The sequence below is a fragment of the Pseudophryne corroboree genome, chromosome 6 (assembly GCF_028390025.1).
Source record: "Pseudophryne corroboree isolate aPseCor3 chromosome 6, aPseCor3.hap2, whole genome shotgun sequence".
NCBI classification, from domain to species: domain Eukaryota; kingdom Metazoa; phylum Chordata; class Amphibia; order Anura; family Myobatrachidae; genus Pseudophryne; species Pseudophryne corroboree.
The window spans coordinates 571,480,518-571,498,303 of NC_086449.1; the positions used below are offsets into that span (position 1 = coordinate 571,480,518).

Genomic DNA, 17,786 nt, shown 5'->3' on the forward strand with positions numbered 1-17,786 from the left:
CACAGAGGAATTTGGAGCCTGCACACCGCGCCCTTATTGCTATTGCCAAGTTTAGCCGGGTCACAGACTAAGTTCCCAGATTGGGGACTTAGTATACAAATAATCGCTCCCCACCTGCTATGACCCCCTGGTACCGCTGAGGTAATCTGGAGTCACACCGGAGGAGCTGCGCGTCCCTGTCAGTCAGTGTCTGTGTCCACTGCAGAGGGAAAATGGCGCTGGTGAGCTGCTGGATCTGCTCATAGTGAAGCCACGCCCCTTCAGTGGTGTGCAGTCTCACGCTTTTTTTATACTGGCATAGGTAATTTGTGCTTAAAATGGAGACAAAACAGTTTTAAGACTTTGTTTGCCAGTGTGGGTACCGTGTACAGTGTAATGAGACGCAGTTGTGTACAGAGTCTGGAGATGCAATCCACCCCGGTTAGAAGACGCGAGTCTCCGTACCCTCATGCCGCCATAATGGCCGGCGACCCGCTAACCAGGACACCGGCTTAGTACTCATCACTCATCTTTCTTCTGGCTGTTAAGGGTGGCGGCGTGCTGCTGGAATGTACGCAGGCCGTGGTGGGGCTTGCGAATACTTCCCTCAGGAGCAGGTGTCCTGTCAGCGGCGAATGGGACCATTAACCCTTCAAGAGGTTGGCCCCCTCCCGTAAGTCCCATGAAGCAGGCAGGCTGGTGCCATACAGTCCTGCCTGAAAATAACAAACAGAAAAATAAATGCAGAAAACTCATCAGAAGCTTCCATAAGCGTGACCGGCTCCTCCGGGCACATTTTCTAAACTGAGTCTGGTAGGATGGGCATACAGGAAGGAGCCGGACCACACTATCAAATTCTTAAAGTGCCCATGGCTCCTAGTGGACCTGTCTATACCCCATGGTACTAACTAGATCCCCAGTATCCTCTAGGACATAAGAGAAACACTGTTTAAATCTTTACTAAAAAGAATATCTCCAGTAAAAGGCAAAGACTCCAGAGCCTTTTTGGATTCTGAGTCAGTTTTCCATGTACGTAGCCAAACCTCTCTGCGAGCTGCTACTGCTGAGGCCGATACCTGAGAGGCAATTGTACCCATATCCAAGGCTGCTTCTTCCATAAACGTCGTCGCCTGTTTGATATGTGAAATATGAGATTTTTGCTTTCTAGATGTCATAGAAAGATCCTCCTCCAATGCATCAGGCCAGGCTGCCACTGCCTTTGCCATTCAGGCTGAAGCCATGGCTGGTCTAATGATTGCCCCAGACAAGGAAAAAATGGTTTTAAGAAAACCTTCAATTCTCCTATCCGTGACATCATTTAAAGATGTTAACGGCAGAGGTAATGTAGATTTTCGCACCAGTCGAATGACATGCGTATCTACTTTGGAAGCCACCTCCCTTTTTAAACAGTCCCAGTATGAAGTTTAGAATTCCAAGGAAATGGAATTCCAATTATCCTCTTCTGGCTGGGGTGTAACCCAAGTCTCTTGCATAATTTCCGTCAGCTGTTCTGACCCAGGAAACTCAGTCCTAGCTGTTTTAGGACGTTTAAACACAGGTGCCTTGGATTTTAACACAGGCTCTGCCGCCTCCTCTAAGGAAAGAATGGCTTTCATTGCACTAATCAGCTCAGGTATGTCTACCGAGCTGAGTCCTCCTTTCTTGTCTTCGTATGCAGACCCGGAGTGTGATGAGTCCTCATTCTCTGACGAGTCCTCATCTGAAAAATGTGTAGACTGTGAAGATGTTGTTTCATATCTATGTGATTTATTTACCACCAGCCTTTCAGCCTTTTTTTGTTGAGAGGCTGAAGCTTCCCCTGCTGAATGTAATAAATCCCAGGTGGAAGGATGCATGTAAGGGTTAGCAGGGTAACCTATCCCTGGTATCGGAGCTGGCATTATCTGCTCAGCTATAACTGGATAATGTCTGTGCAAAAGTAGCCCATGGGGGTTCAACGTGAACTTGTGCCTGCCTTGGATTATTTAAAAGGCTTCGGTGAAAACTAAAACAATTTGTACATAATCCATTTTGAACCAGATCCTGAGAGGCTAAACCAGTTTTGCAAGACAAACATGAAATGAGTGTTGGTGCTGCTGTGAAAAGTGTATTTTCCTCACCCTTGCCGCTCTTAGACATGATAAATAAATCACACACCTGTACAGTGTTACTACACAATTTGTGACTGTAATCACTTTAAAATTTGTTAAAGGGACACACAATCTGACCCTACCCTGCTTTGCACCATTGAGGATTGGAATACAGAGAAAAACAGAATTATAGTAAGTCAGCAATCACAATAGTAATCAGTCACAGGTTATACATTAGTATAATAAGCAATATGAGCACATAATCAACTACAAATACATTTCAAGTATGTAGGAGAAACCTATTACTGCATTACCTTATATAGGAATTTTAACCGTATTCAGTCGCACCGCGAAAGAAACCAGCAGCAATAGTTTACAGACTCATATGCATCAAGCACTTATCCAACTATTCGTACTCAAAGGTAGGTAGAGACTTAGTGCTGTATTACCCGGCTCAGGAGAGTGGGATACAGGGAGACTTCACCCCACTTCTAGGATCGATCAATACGTTAGCGAACGCTGAGTGTATCCAGACGCTATAAGTGTACACACTCGTCCCGTGAACCTACAGTGAACACAGACACCCAAGTGCACCCTGACGCACCAGCCACACAGCCGCCTATGCTGCGACTGGGTCCTTTTAGATACACAGCGTCTCAGATGGAAGCGGGAACTCAGTTCATGGCGGGAAACTCGGACGAAACTGGTCATGAACCGGGTGAGGGACGAACAAGGGAGCGTCTGACTCCCCACTGCTGACATCAACCCTAGGGATAGCGGCCTCATACTACCCCTGGAGCCTATGATCCCTAGGGCCTAGCGCTGGTGCACCCTAGGTGACAGCCGTGTCAGCGACTGTTTGGTAGTCTCCTCCCAAAACAGTGTGGCTGTGTCCGTGTTCCCCCTCTAAGCGGAATCGATGCCTTACCTTCTCCCCCGCCTGGTAACGTCTGCTGGACTTGCTAGTACATCCTACATAGACACCCGCCGAAACAGCACTGTACACGTAGGTAAGCGTTGTCGTGACCTGGCAGGGAGTTTCTTTCTAAGGTACGTATAAGACAGTTTTTAGACAAGATCGCTAAAAAAAAATAGTAAGACTATAAAAATAAAATAAAAAAGCTTATAGGTGCTGAAAACCAGCAGCCCATTGCATGCTGGGAGGTCGAAAGCTTTGACCGATTGGTGCAAATCCGCTGTCGCGTCATAATATCCAATGTTATCCTGTGGACCCTGCCGGAGAAAATATTTTTGGAAAAAGAAAAAAAAAACATTGACCTTTCTAGCAGACTTGGGTTGTATCATACGCCAAAGGACCAATGTAATCCAGTACTGTCTGACTCCCTGCTGTTGGGATCTTTACTACCTGCCAGCCAAATTTTAGTCTTTACAGGATCACCATATATAAGGGCATGTCAGCTGGTGCTGCCTTATATTATGCTTGCCCCTATCAGTTTCACATACAAGAATAATGTAGCTGCAACTACAGTGCATCTCACCTGCCTGTCCTTATAGTCTCTGCTACAGTCTGTGGTAACAGGAATATAACTGTAATTACATAATTATAACAATATGTGTAGACCTAGTGCTTTGCAGTAATACCTTTGCTCAGAGCTGCCTTAAATGTCTGACTGTAGCACAGGAAAGGTAAAGTGGCTCGCTGTACTGAAATGTTAATGGCTATGAACCTAGTTTTAATGTGTAGTTCTAGTTGTAGGAGGCGCAATGCGGCTACAGACCTCTCTCAGTTGATGGCTCTGCGCTCTGATAGGAGCAAAGTGGCTGCTCCCCTGAATCCTGTCACTGCTGCTGTGGGATGTCAGGCTGTCAACGCTGGCTGGTCCCTCACTGATCAGCTCGCCTGCTCGGTATCCGGGTTCTAGGTCGACAGTGTCTAGGTCGACCACCATTGGTCGACAGTAAGGTCGACATGACAAACAGTCCACATGAGTTTTTCACATTTTTCATTTTTGTAAAAAAAAATGTAATGCTTTACGATCCACGTGGAGTACAATTAGAAACGGGTAAGCTGTGCCGAGCGCAGTGGCAGCGGAGCGAGGCACCTTGCCCGACGCATGACGAGTGAAGTGAGCCATGCGAGGTGACACGGTGCACTAATTGGGGTTCCTGGTCACTCTAAGAAGAAAAATTCATGTCGACCTTATGGCATGTCGACCTAGAGTCCCTGTCGAACTAGAAACCATGTCGACCTACTTACTGTCGACCAATAGTGGTCGACCTAGACACTGTCGACCTACGTGTGGTCAACCTTGCACACCACACCCGATCTGCTCACTGGAGTCACTCCCTGTGCCTCTGACAGGAAGCTCGGCCCACACCTATCACACTGACACTCAGCATCTCCCAAGCTGTTCTCAGACCCTTGCTTGCAGCTGCCCATGTAATCTAATCGGCGCAGTAGGGAGCACAGTCAACACTCACCAGACCAACTCTGCCATACACTTCCTGTCCCCCACTGCCTCCCCACAGCTACAGTGCTCAGACATTGACACCCATGCTGGCCGCACTCTCCTATGCCTCCTATCCGGCTCATGATATTGAGAGGTGAGCTCCAAAGGGAGACTTGTGGTCTGGCAGGTCCTGCAGCTCCTGCCATGCTTCCCGGCTCCCTCTCCAGCTTCACCCCCCTGTGCCCGGGCCGCCTGACTACAGCTTTGATGTTACAGCTCTGGCAGCCACACAAGGCGGGTGAGCGCTGGAGGGAGAGAACTCCAGACTCACCGGCAACGGCTGGCGGCCGCCCCTTATATATTGTGGGGACTCTGGTCATGCGACCCCTCTGATGCAGTGTGACGGGTCAGCTTTCTGCCAGCTGCACGAGCCCTCAGCCTTGCTGACTGGCAGCTGGGGATCCTTGAACCTCCTTCTCTGTCACTGGCCACCAATGTGTAATTACATACATTTAGCCTTCTCTAGTACACAGGTACACAGTATACATCCTATCCATTTCACCTATATGTAAATACATACATTTCTCTAACGTCCTAGTGGATGCTGGGGACTCCGTAAGGACCATGGGGAATAGACGGGCTCCGCAGGAGACATGGGCACCTCAAGAAAGAATTTAGATTCTGGTGTGCTCTGGCTCCTCCCTCTATGTCCCTCCTCCAGACCTCAGTTTGAGACTGTGCCTGGACGAGCTGGGTGCTGTTCAGTGAGCTCTCCTGAGCTTGCTGTGAGAAAGTATTTTGTTAGGTTTTTTATTTTCAGGGAGCTCTGCTGGCAACAGACTCCCTGCATCGTGGGACTGAGGGGAGAGAAGCAGCCCTACTCTCTGAAGCTAGATCCTGCTTCTTAGGCTACTGGACACCATTAGCTCCAGAGGGATCGTACGCAGGATCTCACCCTCGCCGTCCGATCCCAGAGCCGCGCCGCCGTCCCCCTCGCAGAGCCGGAAGACAGAAGCCGGGTGAGTATGAGAAGCAAGAAGACTTCGAAATCGGCGGCAGAAGACTCCGTTCTTCACTGAGGTAACGCACAGCACTGCAGCTGTGCGCCATTGCTCCCACACACCTCACATACTCCGGTCACTGTAAGGGTGCAGGGTGCAGCGCCCTGGGCAGCATATGGACCTCTTTTGGCAAAAGTACACATATATACAGTTGGGCACTGTTTATATGTATGAGCCCCCGCCAAGAAAATGCATATTTGAGCGGGACAGAAGCCCGCCGTCGAGGGGGCGGGGCTTCTCCCTCAGCACTCACCAGTGCCATTTTTTCTCCACAGCTCCGCTGAGAAGAAGCTCCCCAGGATCTCCCCTGTAGATTCACGGTAGAAGAGGGTAAAAAGAGAGGGGGGGGGGGGGCACATAAATGTGGTGCAAAAACACAATATACAGCAGCTACTGGGTTAACTTTAAGTTACTGTGTTATTCCTGGGTTATAGCGCTGGGGGGTGTGCTGGCATACTCTCTCTCTGTCTCTCCAAAGGGCCTTGTGGGGGAACGGTCTTCAAAAAGGGCATTCCCTGTGTGTGTGGTGTGTCGGTACGCTTGTGTCGACATGTCTGATGAGGAAGGCTATGTGGAAGCAGAGCGGAAGCAAATGAATGTGGTGTCTCCGCCGACGGCGCCGACACCTGATTGGATGGATATGTGGAAGGTTTTAAATGATAGCGTGAATTCCTTACATAAAAGGTTAAAAAAAGCTGAAGCCTTAGGACAGTCAGGGTCCCTACCCATGCCTGATCCTATGTCGCAGAGGCCGTCAGGGTCTCAGAAGCGCCCACTATCCCAAATTGTTGACACGGATACAGACATGGATTCTGACTCCAGTGTCGATTACGATGATGCAAAGTTACAGCCTAAATTGGCTAAATCCATCCGTTATATGATTATAGCAATTAAGGATGTGTTGCACATCACAGAGGAAACCCCAGTCCCTGACAGGAGGGTTCATATGTATGGGGAAAAGAAGCCGCAGGTAACCTTTCCCCCTTCACATGAGCTAAATGAGTTATGTGAAAAGGCTTGGGAATCTCCAGATAAAAAACTGCAGATTTCCAAAAGGATTCTTATGGCGTATCCTTTCCCGCCAACGGACAGGTTACGCTGGGATTCCTCCCCTAGAGTGGACAAGGCTTTAACACGCTTGTCCAAGAAGGTAGCCCTGCCGTCACAGGATACGGCTACCCTCAAAGATGCTGCGGATAGAAAACAGGAGGGTACCCTGAAGTCCATTTATACACATTCAGGTACCTTACTGAGGCCGGCAATCGCGTCGGCCTGGGTGTGTAGTGCTGTAGCAGCATGGACGGATACCTTATCTGTGGAACATGATACCTTAGACAAGGATACTATATTAATGACCCTGGGGCATATTAAGGACGCTGTCCTATATATGAGAGATGCTCAAAGAGACATTAGTCTGCTGGCTTCTAGAATCAATGCTATGTCGATTTCTGCCAGAAGGGTCCTGTGGACGCGGCAATGGACAGGTGATGCCGACTCAAAAAGGCATACGGAGGTTTTACCTTACAAGGGTGAGGAATTGTTTGGGGAGGGTCTCTCGGACCTGGTCTCCACAGCTACTGCTGGAAAGTCAAATTTTTTGTCATATATTTCCTCACAGCCTAAGAAAGCACCGTATTATCAAATGCAGTCCTTTCGATCTCAGAAAAACAAGAAAGTCCGAGGTGCGTCCTTTCTTGCCAGAGGCAGGGGCAGAGGAAAGAAGCTGCATAACACAGCTAGTTCCCAAGAACAAAAGTCCTCCCCGGCCTCTACAAAATCCACCGCATGACGCTGGGGCTCCACAGGTGGAGCTAGGCCCGGTGGGGGCGCGTCTTCGAAATTTCAGCCACAAGTGGGTTCACTCCCAGTTGGATCCCTGGGCAATAGAGATTGTGTCTCAGGGATACAAGCTGGAATTCGAAGAGATGCCCCCTCACCGATACCTCAAATCGGCCCTGCCAGCTTCCCCCCACGAGAGGGAATTAGTGTTAACTGCAATTCACAAATTGTATCTTCAACAGGTGGTGGTCAAGGTTCCCCTCCTTCAACAAGGAAGGGGTTATTATTCGACCATGTTTGTAGTCCCGAAACCGGACGGTTCGGTCAGACCCATATTGAATTTAAAATCCCTGAACATGTACCTGAAAAGGTTCCGGATCAAGATGGAATCGCTGAGAGCGGTTATCGCAAGCCTGGAAGGGGGGGGGGATTTTATGGTGTCTCTGGACATAAAGGATGCATACCTTCATGTCCCCATTTATCCGCCTCATCAGGCGTACCTCAGATTTGTGGTACAGGATTGTCATTACCAATTTCAGACGTTGCCGTTTGGTCTCTCCACGGCACCGAGAATATTTACCAAGGTTATGGCGGAAATGATGGTACTCCTGCGGAAGCAAGGGGTCACAATTATCCCATACTTGGACGATCTCCTCATAAAAGCGAGATCAAGAGAGCAGTTGCTGATTAGCGTAGCACTTTCTCTGGAAGTGTTACGGCAACACGGCTGGATCCTAAATATTCCAAAGTCGCAGTTGGTCCCTACGACTCGTCTGCCTTTCCTGGGCATGATCCTAGACACAGACCAGAAAAGGGTTTATCTCCCGATAGAGAAAGCTCAGGAACTCATGACACTGGTCAGGAACCTATTAAAACCAAAACAGGTGTCTGTGCATCACTGCACTCGAGTCCTGGGAAAGATGGTGGCATCATACGAGGCCATTCCCTTCGGCAGGTTCCATGCGAGGAGCTTTCAATGGGACTTACTGGACAAGTGGTCCGGATCACATCTTCAGATGCATCGGTTAATCACCCTATCCCCCAGGGCCAGGGTGTCACTCCTGTGGTGGCTGCAGAGTGCTCACCTTCTCGAGGGCAGCAGGTTCGGCATTCAGGATTGGGTCCTGGTGACCACGGATGCAAGCCTCCGAGGTTGGGGCGCAGTCACACAGAGCAGAAATTTCCAAGGTCTGTGGTCAAGTCAGGAGACTTGCCTTCACATCAACATCCTGGAACTAAGGGCCATATACAACGCCCTACGTCAAGTGGAGACCCTGCTTCGCGACCAACCGGTTCTGATTCAATCAAACAACATAACCGCAGTGGCTCATGTAAACCGCCAAGGCGGCACAAGGAGCAGGGTGGCGCTGGCGATGGCGGAAGCCACCAGAATTCTTCGCTGGGCGGAAAATCACGTAAGCGCACTGTCAGCAGTGTTCATCCCGGGAGTGGACAACTGGTAAGCAGACTTCCTCAGCAGACACGACCTCCACCCGGGAGAGTGGGGACTTCATCAGGAAGTCTTCGCACAGATTACAACGCGGTGGGAACTGCCACAGGTGGACATGATGGCATCCCGCCTCAACAAAAAGCTACAGAGGTATTGCGCTAGGTCAAGAGACCCTCAGGCGGTAGCTGTGGACGCCCTGGTGACACCGTGGGTGTTCCAGTCGGTCTATGTGTTTCCTCCTCTTACACTCATTCCCAAGGTGCTGAGGATAATAAGAAAAAGAGGAGTGCGAACAATCCTCATTGTTCCAGATTGGCCACGAAGGACTTGGTATCCAGATCTGCAAGAAATGCTCACAGAGGACCCGTGGCCTCTTCCTCTAAGATAGGACCTGTTGCAGCAGGGGCCCTGTCTGTTCCAAGACTTACCGCGGCTGCGTTTGACGGCATGGCGGTTGAACGCCGGATCCTAGCGGAGAAAGGCATTCCGGCGGAGGTCATTCCTACGCTGATAAAGGCTAGGAAGGATGTGACAGCTCAACATTATCACCGTATATGGAGAAAATATGTTTCCTGGTGTGAGGCCAGAAATGCTCCTACGGAGGAATTCCAGCTGGGCCGTTTCCTCCACTTCCTACAGTCCGGAGTGAATTTGGGCCTAAAATTGGGTTCCATTAAGGTCCAGATTTCGGCCCTATCCATTTTCTTTCAAAATGAGCTGGCTTCTCTACCTGAAGTTCAGACGTTTGTAAAGGGAGTGCTGCATATTCAGCCCCCTTTTGTGCCTCCAGTGGCACCTTGGGATCTTAACGTGGTGTTGAGTTTCCTGAAATCCCACTGGTTTGAACCACTCAAAACGGTGGAATTGAAATATCTCACGTGGAAGGTGGTCATGCTGCTAGCCTTGGCTTCGGCTAGGCGTGTGTCAGAGTTGGCGGCTTTACCACATAAAAGCCCCTATCTGGTTTTCCATGCGGATAGAGCAGAATTGCGGACCCGTCCACAATTCTTGCCGAAAGTGGTTTCATCCTTTTATATAAACCAACCTATTGTGGTGCCTGTGGCTACTACCGACTTGGAGGATTCCGAGTTGCTTGATGTGGTCAGGGCTTTGAAGGTTTATGTAGCCAGAACGGCTAGGGTCAGGAAAACAGAGTCTTTGTTTATCCTGTATGCTTCCAACAAGCTTGGTGCTCCTGCTTCAAAGCAAACTATTGCTCGCTGGATCTGTAACACGATTCAGCAGGCTCATTCTGCGGCTGGATTGCCGCTGCCAAAATCAGTTAAGGCCCATTCCACTAGGAAGGTGGGCTCTTCTTGGGCGGCTGCCCGAGGGGTCTCGGCATTACAGCTTTGCCGAGCGGCTACTTGGTCAGGTTCGAACACTTTTGCAAAGTTCTACAAGTTTGATACTCTGGGAGAGGAGGACCTTGTGTTTGCTCAATCGGTGCTGCAGAGTCATCCGCACTCTCCCGCCCGTTTGGGAGCTTTGGTATAATCCCCATGGTCCTTACGGAGTCCCCAGCATCCACTAGGACGTTAGAGAAAATAAGATTTTACTTACCGGTAAATCTATTTCTCGTAGTCCGTAGTGGATGCTGGGCGCCCGTCCCAAGTGCGGACTTCTTCTGCAATGCTTGTATATAGTTATTGCTTAAATAAGGGTTATGTTATGGTCTTAAATAAGGGTTATGTTATGGTTGCATCAGGGTTGACCTGTTGCTCTGTTGTTGTTCATACTGTTGACTGGGTATGTTTATCTCCAGTTATACGGTGTGGCTGGTTTGAATCTTGCCCTGGATTACCAAAATCCTTTCCTTGTACTGTCAGCTCTTCCGGGCACAGTTTCTCTAAATGAGGTCTGGAGGAGGGACATAGAGGGAGGAGCCAGAGCACACCAGACTCTAAATTCTTTCTTGAGGTGCCCATGTCTCCTGCGGAGCCCGTCTATTCCCCATGGTCCTTACGGAGTCCCCAGCATCCACTACGGACTACGAGAAATAGATTTACCGGTGAGTAAAATCTTATTTTTAAATATATGTTTACATAAAGTAGAAATAAATAAAATCAACATATTTTGTTTCTCAGATATAATACTGTACGTATATATTATTTATACGTAATGTGTACAATTATTTCAATAATTCTTTTATAGTTATTGAGCAAATGTGCACTGATGCAAAACTTCACCTGGCTAGCAAATTATTTTCATAGACTTGCTCAAGCACTACAGCAATTCTTAACAGGTGTTAACAACGGTGTTGACCACATACACTGGCAATAATGTAAGTGCACAACTCAAAATTCTCCCAGTTGCATGGGAAATGCAAACTATGGACCGCAGCCCAAATGCGGCCCTCAACCTGCTCCTATGTGAAACTCTGACCGGACCGCAGTTTGGAATCTTGAAGATATTGCCGCCGTGCGAGATGGGCAAAGCTGAGGCAATACCACCAAAGAAGAAACAGCATCTTATCTAGATATCCCTCTCCCCCGATGGAATCCAGTCACACTGTCAGCATTTACCACGTCGACATTCATGTCATCAATTTAGACAAGCTGCATGAGCTGACATGTTGTATGCCTACATTTTGACCATGTGGACATAACCTAACATTCCACACACAACCCGACAAAGCCTGCACCTCCTACCCAGAAGTAGTCAGACACAGGTTGGATAAGGACCTGAGGCTGCTTCTGATGAGATTAGGGACAATGCCAAGAGGAGGATAGGGACTGGGGCCTTTATCTGAGGCAGGACAGGCACTGGGGACTGCAGATTGAGGGTAGAGAACAGGAACAGTATTTTAGGAGGAGAGACACCATAGCCTGAGGATAATGCAGACTACAGGCATTATCTGACCAGAATATACACCAAAACCTCTCATCTGCAGCCAAGATCACAACGTCATTGTTTGCATTAGTACATTAATCTCATCACAGTGAATTAAACTGCAATCTAAAATCATTACAAATATGCTTATTTTAAGATAATAATTACTTGGAGACTAAAGGGCCCTACACACATGCCGATTTGTGTTAAAGATATGAACGATCTCGTTCATAAATGAACGAGAACTCGTTCATATCTTTCAGTGTGGAGGCTCCAGCGATGCGCGGCCCCGCGCTCGTTCATCGCTGGTCCCCCGTCGGCTGTGCATGCAGGCCAATATGGACGATCTCGTCCATATTTGCCTGCACTTCAATGGAGCCGCGTGACGGGGGGAGTGAAGAAACTTCACTCCACCCGTCACTGCCCCACCCGCCGCCGGGTCGCCCGTCGGCCGTATCCGCCGTCGGGCAGCTCGGCGGCGGATCGGCCAATGTGTAGGGCCTATTACTCTGAGAAGACAATTTGTGGCTCTCCAACCAAGTTATTTCCTTGGCACTCCAAGAAAAAAAGTTTGGATGCCTCTGGGTTACTGTATTGTGTATAATTTATATTTGAGTTTTTGACAAGTTAACAGTCACTTACGGGTAACCAAGTTCCATGAAGTTATTCCATGTTTGCTTCAGTGCCATTATTATGCCCATCTGCATGCATAAATCAATAAGGCATCCACTGGGGTGACACTGTAGATTAGTGGGGAAAGTGTACAGGATAAATGGATTGGACACATTAACACACAAATATATTTATATTTGTATTTTTTTTAAGACTGCTTGAGTTGCATGAACTGTTATACATACAGTAGAACCACTGCAAAACTACGTACCGTATATACTCGAGTATAAGCCGACTTTTTCAGCACCTTTTTTTGTGCTGAAAAAGCCACTTCGGCTTATACTCGAGTGAGTATTAAGGAAGTGCACGAACCGGCACTTCCTTTAACACACACACGCCGCTGCCGCCGGAGACGCAGGAGGGACACAGGAGAGCCGCGCACTGTGCCCTCCGTGTCCCTCCTTCAGAAGACAGCGTGGGAGCGACGGAGGGTAAGTAACAAACTGGCACTGTGGGGCATTCTGGCAGCATAAGGGCATATCTGGCACTGTGGGGCATATCTGGCAGCATGAGGGCATATCTGGCACTATGAGGGCTGTGTACGGCTAGAGCTGCATTTCCCACCCTAGGCTTATACTTGAGTCAATACGTTTTCTAAGGTTTTTGTGGTAAAATTAGGTGCCTCAGCTTATATTCGGGTCGACTTATACTCGAGTATACGCGGTATATGCTATATATGAGAGAGCTGACTTAATGAGTGCACTAACCTCTTCCAGTCGCCATCTGTTTATAAGCCTTAAATAAGCACCCGGTCTTCCTGTAAACCTTTAATGATAAAAACGTGCAGACAAATCAAACTACAAAAACATAAATGTTATGGAAAAACTTTTTGAATTAAACAATATCATTCAAATGTGCTAGTTTATTTCTCAGTACATTAGGACAGATACATCAGCAGCTATTGTTTAAAATTGTTTATTATATGTTTGCATAGACAAATTAGTAGAGTAATTTTTAAAACAATTGCACTAACTGATGTCATAGGCTTTAGGCCCCCATGCATCAGCAATCGATTGGGACGTTTTGCAGATAATTGTGTGAATAAATCTACAATGTATGGGGTTCACAGATCGCAGATTCAAACAAAAAAGTGATTGGGATTAGGGAATCTTTAAATTGTGATTGCTGATGTATGGGGACATTTAAACTGCACCCAAATACCAAATGCCACTTTAGATAATATTAAAATAGTGTTACTTAATAACAAATATCCACAATAGCTTTCACATAACATGAATAAGCTTACAAACACAGAATTATCTGAAGTTTTAATACACAATTTATAACTGCAAGAAAGTTGGGTGATAAATATGTATGTAAAGCAAAATGATCGGTTTCATCTTCAGGGTCCATAGTTTCTACAGGGTAAGACAAGTCTCAAGCAGTTGTTTAAGGGAGGGGACACTCCTGAGCAGAGAGGAGAATCCGGCATCCAAATGAAGCATCCTGAGAGGCAAAACTTATTAAAGTCATTAAACCTAAGAAAGGTGTGGACAGAAGACCACGTGGCCGCCTTGCACAGAAGCGCCATGGCGGACTGCCCACAAAGGTTGCACAGAGCGAAGAGAATGGGCAGAGACTGTAACCGGCACAGGGAGGTCAGCCTGCATGTAAACCTGTGATGTAAAGAGCCCTAAATTGGAAATTTTGCTGGAGAACAGCAAACCGGAAAAATTGTTGATGAGAGGGCGCTATAGGCACATGCAGGTAAACATCCTGAATGGCCAGAGACACCATAAAGTCCCCAGGTTCCAATGCTAGGACAATGAAGCAAAGTGTTTCCATACGAAACCTGGGCACTCGGATAAACTTAATTGAGATTGAGGACAGGTTGATGAGACCTGTTGGGTCTCTGAACCAAGAAAACGGTACAGTAAAAATCCATCCCTTGCTGTGTCGAAGGGACAGGGATTACTACGCCTGAGTGCAGCAGAGACTGAATGGCCTTCCTGAGGGCCAGGGCCTTGCTCCGGTCTGATGAAGGGCCTTTATAAAAGAACTGCTAGGGGGGAGAGCATCTTAGGATGGAGAGAGACCACTTTGTGCACCCTGGCATCAGTGGTGGTTTGACGCTTGGATTCTGCAACTGAGGAAGTTGGCCTCCAACCCTGGGATCAGCCAGAAGGAGGCTTGCCCTGTCAGGCCAAAGGTTTATCCTCACACTTGGTAGTTGGATGTCTGGTAGCCAAAACCTGTATAGCTCGGGGCTTGAAGACCTTTGTGGAAGTCGATCCTTTAGCTTTGCCTTGGGGACGAAAGGATCGAAATGAAGATGTCAGAGACTTCAGGGTAGATGCTGAGGACAGGAAAGCAGTTTTAGAGGCTGCTAGAGTAGCCACTATTTTGTCTAACTCTGCACCAAACAGGATCTCCCCAGAGTAAGGCAGTGATTCGAGGGCCTTCTTGGAATCTGTGTCAGCTTTCCAAGAGTGTAGCCAGATAATTCTGCGGGCTACCACCAAAGTAGCAGATGTCTTGGAAGCTAGGAGAACAGTATCCAAAGCCGCCTCGCCTAAATAGGAGGCTGCTTCCATAATATGAGTGATGTGAGTCAGCTGTTCCCTGGTAACATCAGAGGGAATGCTTTCCTCCAGAGCCTCTGCCCAGCTCGCAAGAGCCTTATCCACTCAGGCAGTGGCCATAGCCGGTCATGTAATAGCTACTGTAAGAGAATAGACAGATTAAGAAAAGCTTAAATTTTTCTATCCATAGTCTCCTTCAGGGAGGATGCAGTTGGGATACGCAAGGTAAAGCTTTTAACCAGGTGCGCCACGTGGGAATCCACTGTAGAGGAACCAGTTTATCGCAGCGGTGCGATCGGGTCAAAACTGTGCATGCGCGGGCGCATGCCAGACTGCCGAAGGCCGTCGCTGCAGTACGATCGCCTCTGCCTGATTGACGGGCAGAGGCAGTCGCTGGGCGGGGACGAAACGGCGGTGTTTGGCCGCCATTTCGTGGGTGCGGTCCAGCCAACGCAGGCGTGGCCGGACCGTGCGGGGGCGGGCCGCAGCGGCTGCGTGATGTCACACACAGCCGCTGTGGGTCGGGGAGCGATGAGTCGCTCCCGGCCAGTGCGCAGGAGCTGCGCTGGCCGGGAGCAACTCCTAAAGTGCAAAAACATCGCCGCTGTGCAATGCTTTTGCACTTCTGCGGGGGGGCCGGCACTGACATGCGGGGCGGGATAGCCCTGTGCTGGGCGTCCCCCCGCATGTCTATAAACATGTTCGTAGCCCTGCAAAATTTTGCAGGGCTACGATCAACTCAAAATGACCCCCTCATGACCACAAGGGATAGGGTAAAAAGAAGCCAGGTGTTTTGGTATCTGGAACTTTTTACTAGGTGTACTCCATGCTTCATGCATGAGGTCATTAAGCTGATCTGACTGAGGAAATTCAGCATTTACAACCTTCTAGCGTTTGAATAGCATAGCTTTTGGTTTAGGAGCAGACTCCTTCTCTTCTATTTGTAGAATGGATTTAACTGCCCGCACTAGTGCAGGTACATCCAAGGTAGAATGACGCACCTCCTCAACTGAGGGGGACACAGGGAGAGACGTCTGCCAATCAGCCTCCCCAGATGACACCTCAGAAGTTGAAAGCTGCGTAGACTGTGAGGATGGCACAGCATGCCTAGTAGCTTTAGTGGTAAAGGGTCTGTCCCCTTGTAACATCTGTTGAAAGGCTGCAGAAGTGTGAGTGAGAGAGAACATTCACCCAGGGCGGTGGCATAGAGGGAAGCGGTCAGTAACTGCTGTGGGAAATCCATTGGAGAAGGCAAAGCAGGAGCTATCTGCACCAAAGCCAGTGAGAATGAAGACACCCATGGGGCGTACTGAACAGGGACTGGCTGGTTAGGTGGGGTATAGCACGATGCACACAGACCATCTTGTACAATGTCCTGAGGGGATAACCCAGCTGAACAAGACTTACATGAGACCAGCGGGTTTGGTATTGGTTATGGGGGGGGTGAACGCAACAAGCCCCTTGCGGGCTCTCTGCGCTCACCATGCTGTGGGCTATGGGTGTTGTGGACACCCACGAGTGGGAATAGTCCCTGCTAGTCGGCATGCCAACTTGCGGAATTTAGAGGGGGGCAGGATGTAGCAGTCGGTAATGTGACCAGCGGTCACATAACTATATCCCAGACCAGCATAGGAGCAGCAGCGTCCTTGTTACCTTTGCCTTTTTTTAATAAGGGCACTAAAATCAACTACACATACCACAGTGGCTGGAAGTATATAGCACTGTATAATCAGGCCCTTGGGAGAAGTATATAGGGAGACTGGACCCACCATTCCCGGAGACCTGCAGCTTCAGTCCTGTATGTTAAAATGGCCGCTGAGTGTCTCTGAGGGTGGACGAGGAACAGCTCAGAGGTGGGAAACCGCTGTGGAATTGCGTCCTGAGCTGGGGAAGGGGTTGCTGGGAGAGAAATGGCCTCCCCTATGCTGACGTTACTTACCTCCAGGTGCCACTGACCTCCACAAACCCCAGCGCCAGTATTTAAATCCCCTGGTGGACTAGTGTGGTCCCAGACGAACCTCCGGTCCGCCTCCAGGATTGAAGGTGAGACTGCGTAAAAGATGCATTACCTGTCTCACCGTGCTCCAGCTGTAATCTGGGCTGTCCCCGGGGAGCTGACTAGCAGGTGCCCACTGAAATCACCAGACCAGTTACTGGTGTTGCGGCACTGGAGGGGAGTTGAAGGAATAGCAGCGCTGGCGTCCTTAGGACTGCCTGGCGCTTCTTGTGAAACTGAAGTAAAATAAAAATAAATGAAAACATAAAAAAAAGCATGGGGATCCTTAAAAGCAGCCCCAATGTTATAAGTGCATCTGGTTCCTGCCTGCACCAACACAAAACTGGATGGCCTAGGCTACGGGTAGGGTATGGGGAGGAAGGACCAGAGCATCTTAGGAGCGCTAAAATCTTTAACTGTATGGTGCCCGGTCGTACCCTACCACCTACACCTCCCAATGTCTCTCCCTGTGGAGACTATGGACCCTTAAGAAGAAATTCTTTATTTTAAGATAAAAAATATCAGGACTCTGGGGGTCATTCCGAGTTGTTCGCTCGCAAGCTGCTTTTAGCAGCTTTGCACACGCTAAGCCGCCGCCTACTGGGAGTGAATTTTAGCTTATCAAAATTGCGAACGAAAGATTAGCTAAATTGCGAATAGACACTTCTTAGCAGTTTCTGAGTAGCTCCACACTTACTCGGCATCTGCGATCAGTTCAGTGCTTGTAGTTCCTGGTTTGACGTCACAAACACACCCAGCGTTCGCCCAGACACTCCTCCGTTTCTCCAGCCACTCCCGCGTTTTTCTCAGAAACGGTAGCGTTTTTTCGCACACACCCATAAAACGGCCTGTTTCCACCCAGAAACACCCACTTCCTGTCAATCACATTACGATCACCAGAACGAAGAAAAAACCTCGTAATGCCGTGAGTAAAATACCTAACTGCTTAGCAAATTTACTTGGCGCAGTCGCACTGCGGACATTGCGCATGCGC

The 17,786-nt window shown here is 48.7% G+C and overlaps 1 protein-coding gene and 1 long non-coding RNA gene across 3 annotated transcripts in view; one reads left to right on the plus strand and one right to left on the minus strand.

Moving 5' to 3' along the window:
- The window catches only part of ANO4 (anoctamin 4), a 416,268-nt gene that overhangs the window by 111,294 nt on the left and 287,188 nt on the right, over nucleotides 1–17,786 (minus strand). For both annotated transcript variants that reach the window (XM_063927829.1, XM_063927830.1), the window contains 2 exons: nucleotides 12,982–13,039; nucleotides 12,245–12,342 (listed from right to left, as the gene is read on the minus strand). In XM_063927829.1, coding sequence (XP_063783899.1) covers nucleotides 12,245–12,342; nucleotides 12,982–13,039 — 156 coding nt within the window. The remainder of the gene's footprint in view (nucleotides 1–12,244; nucleotides 12,343–12,981; nucleotides 13,040–17,786) is intronic.
- The window catches only part of LOC134932954 (uncharacterized), a 115,217-nt gene that overhangs the window by 76,886 nt on the left and 20,545 nt on the right, over nucleotides 1–17,786 (plus strand). The window lies entirely within an intron of this gene.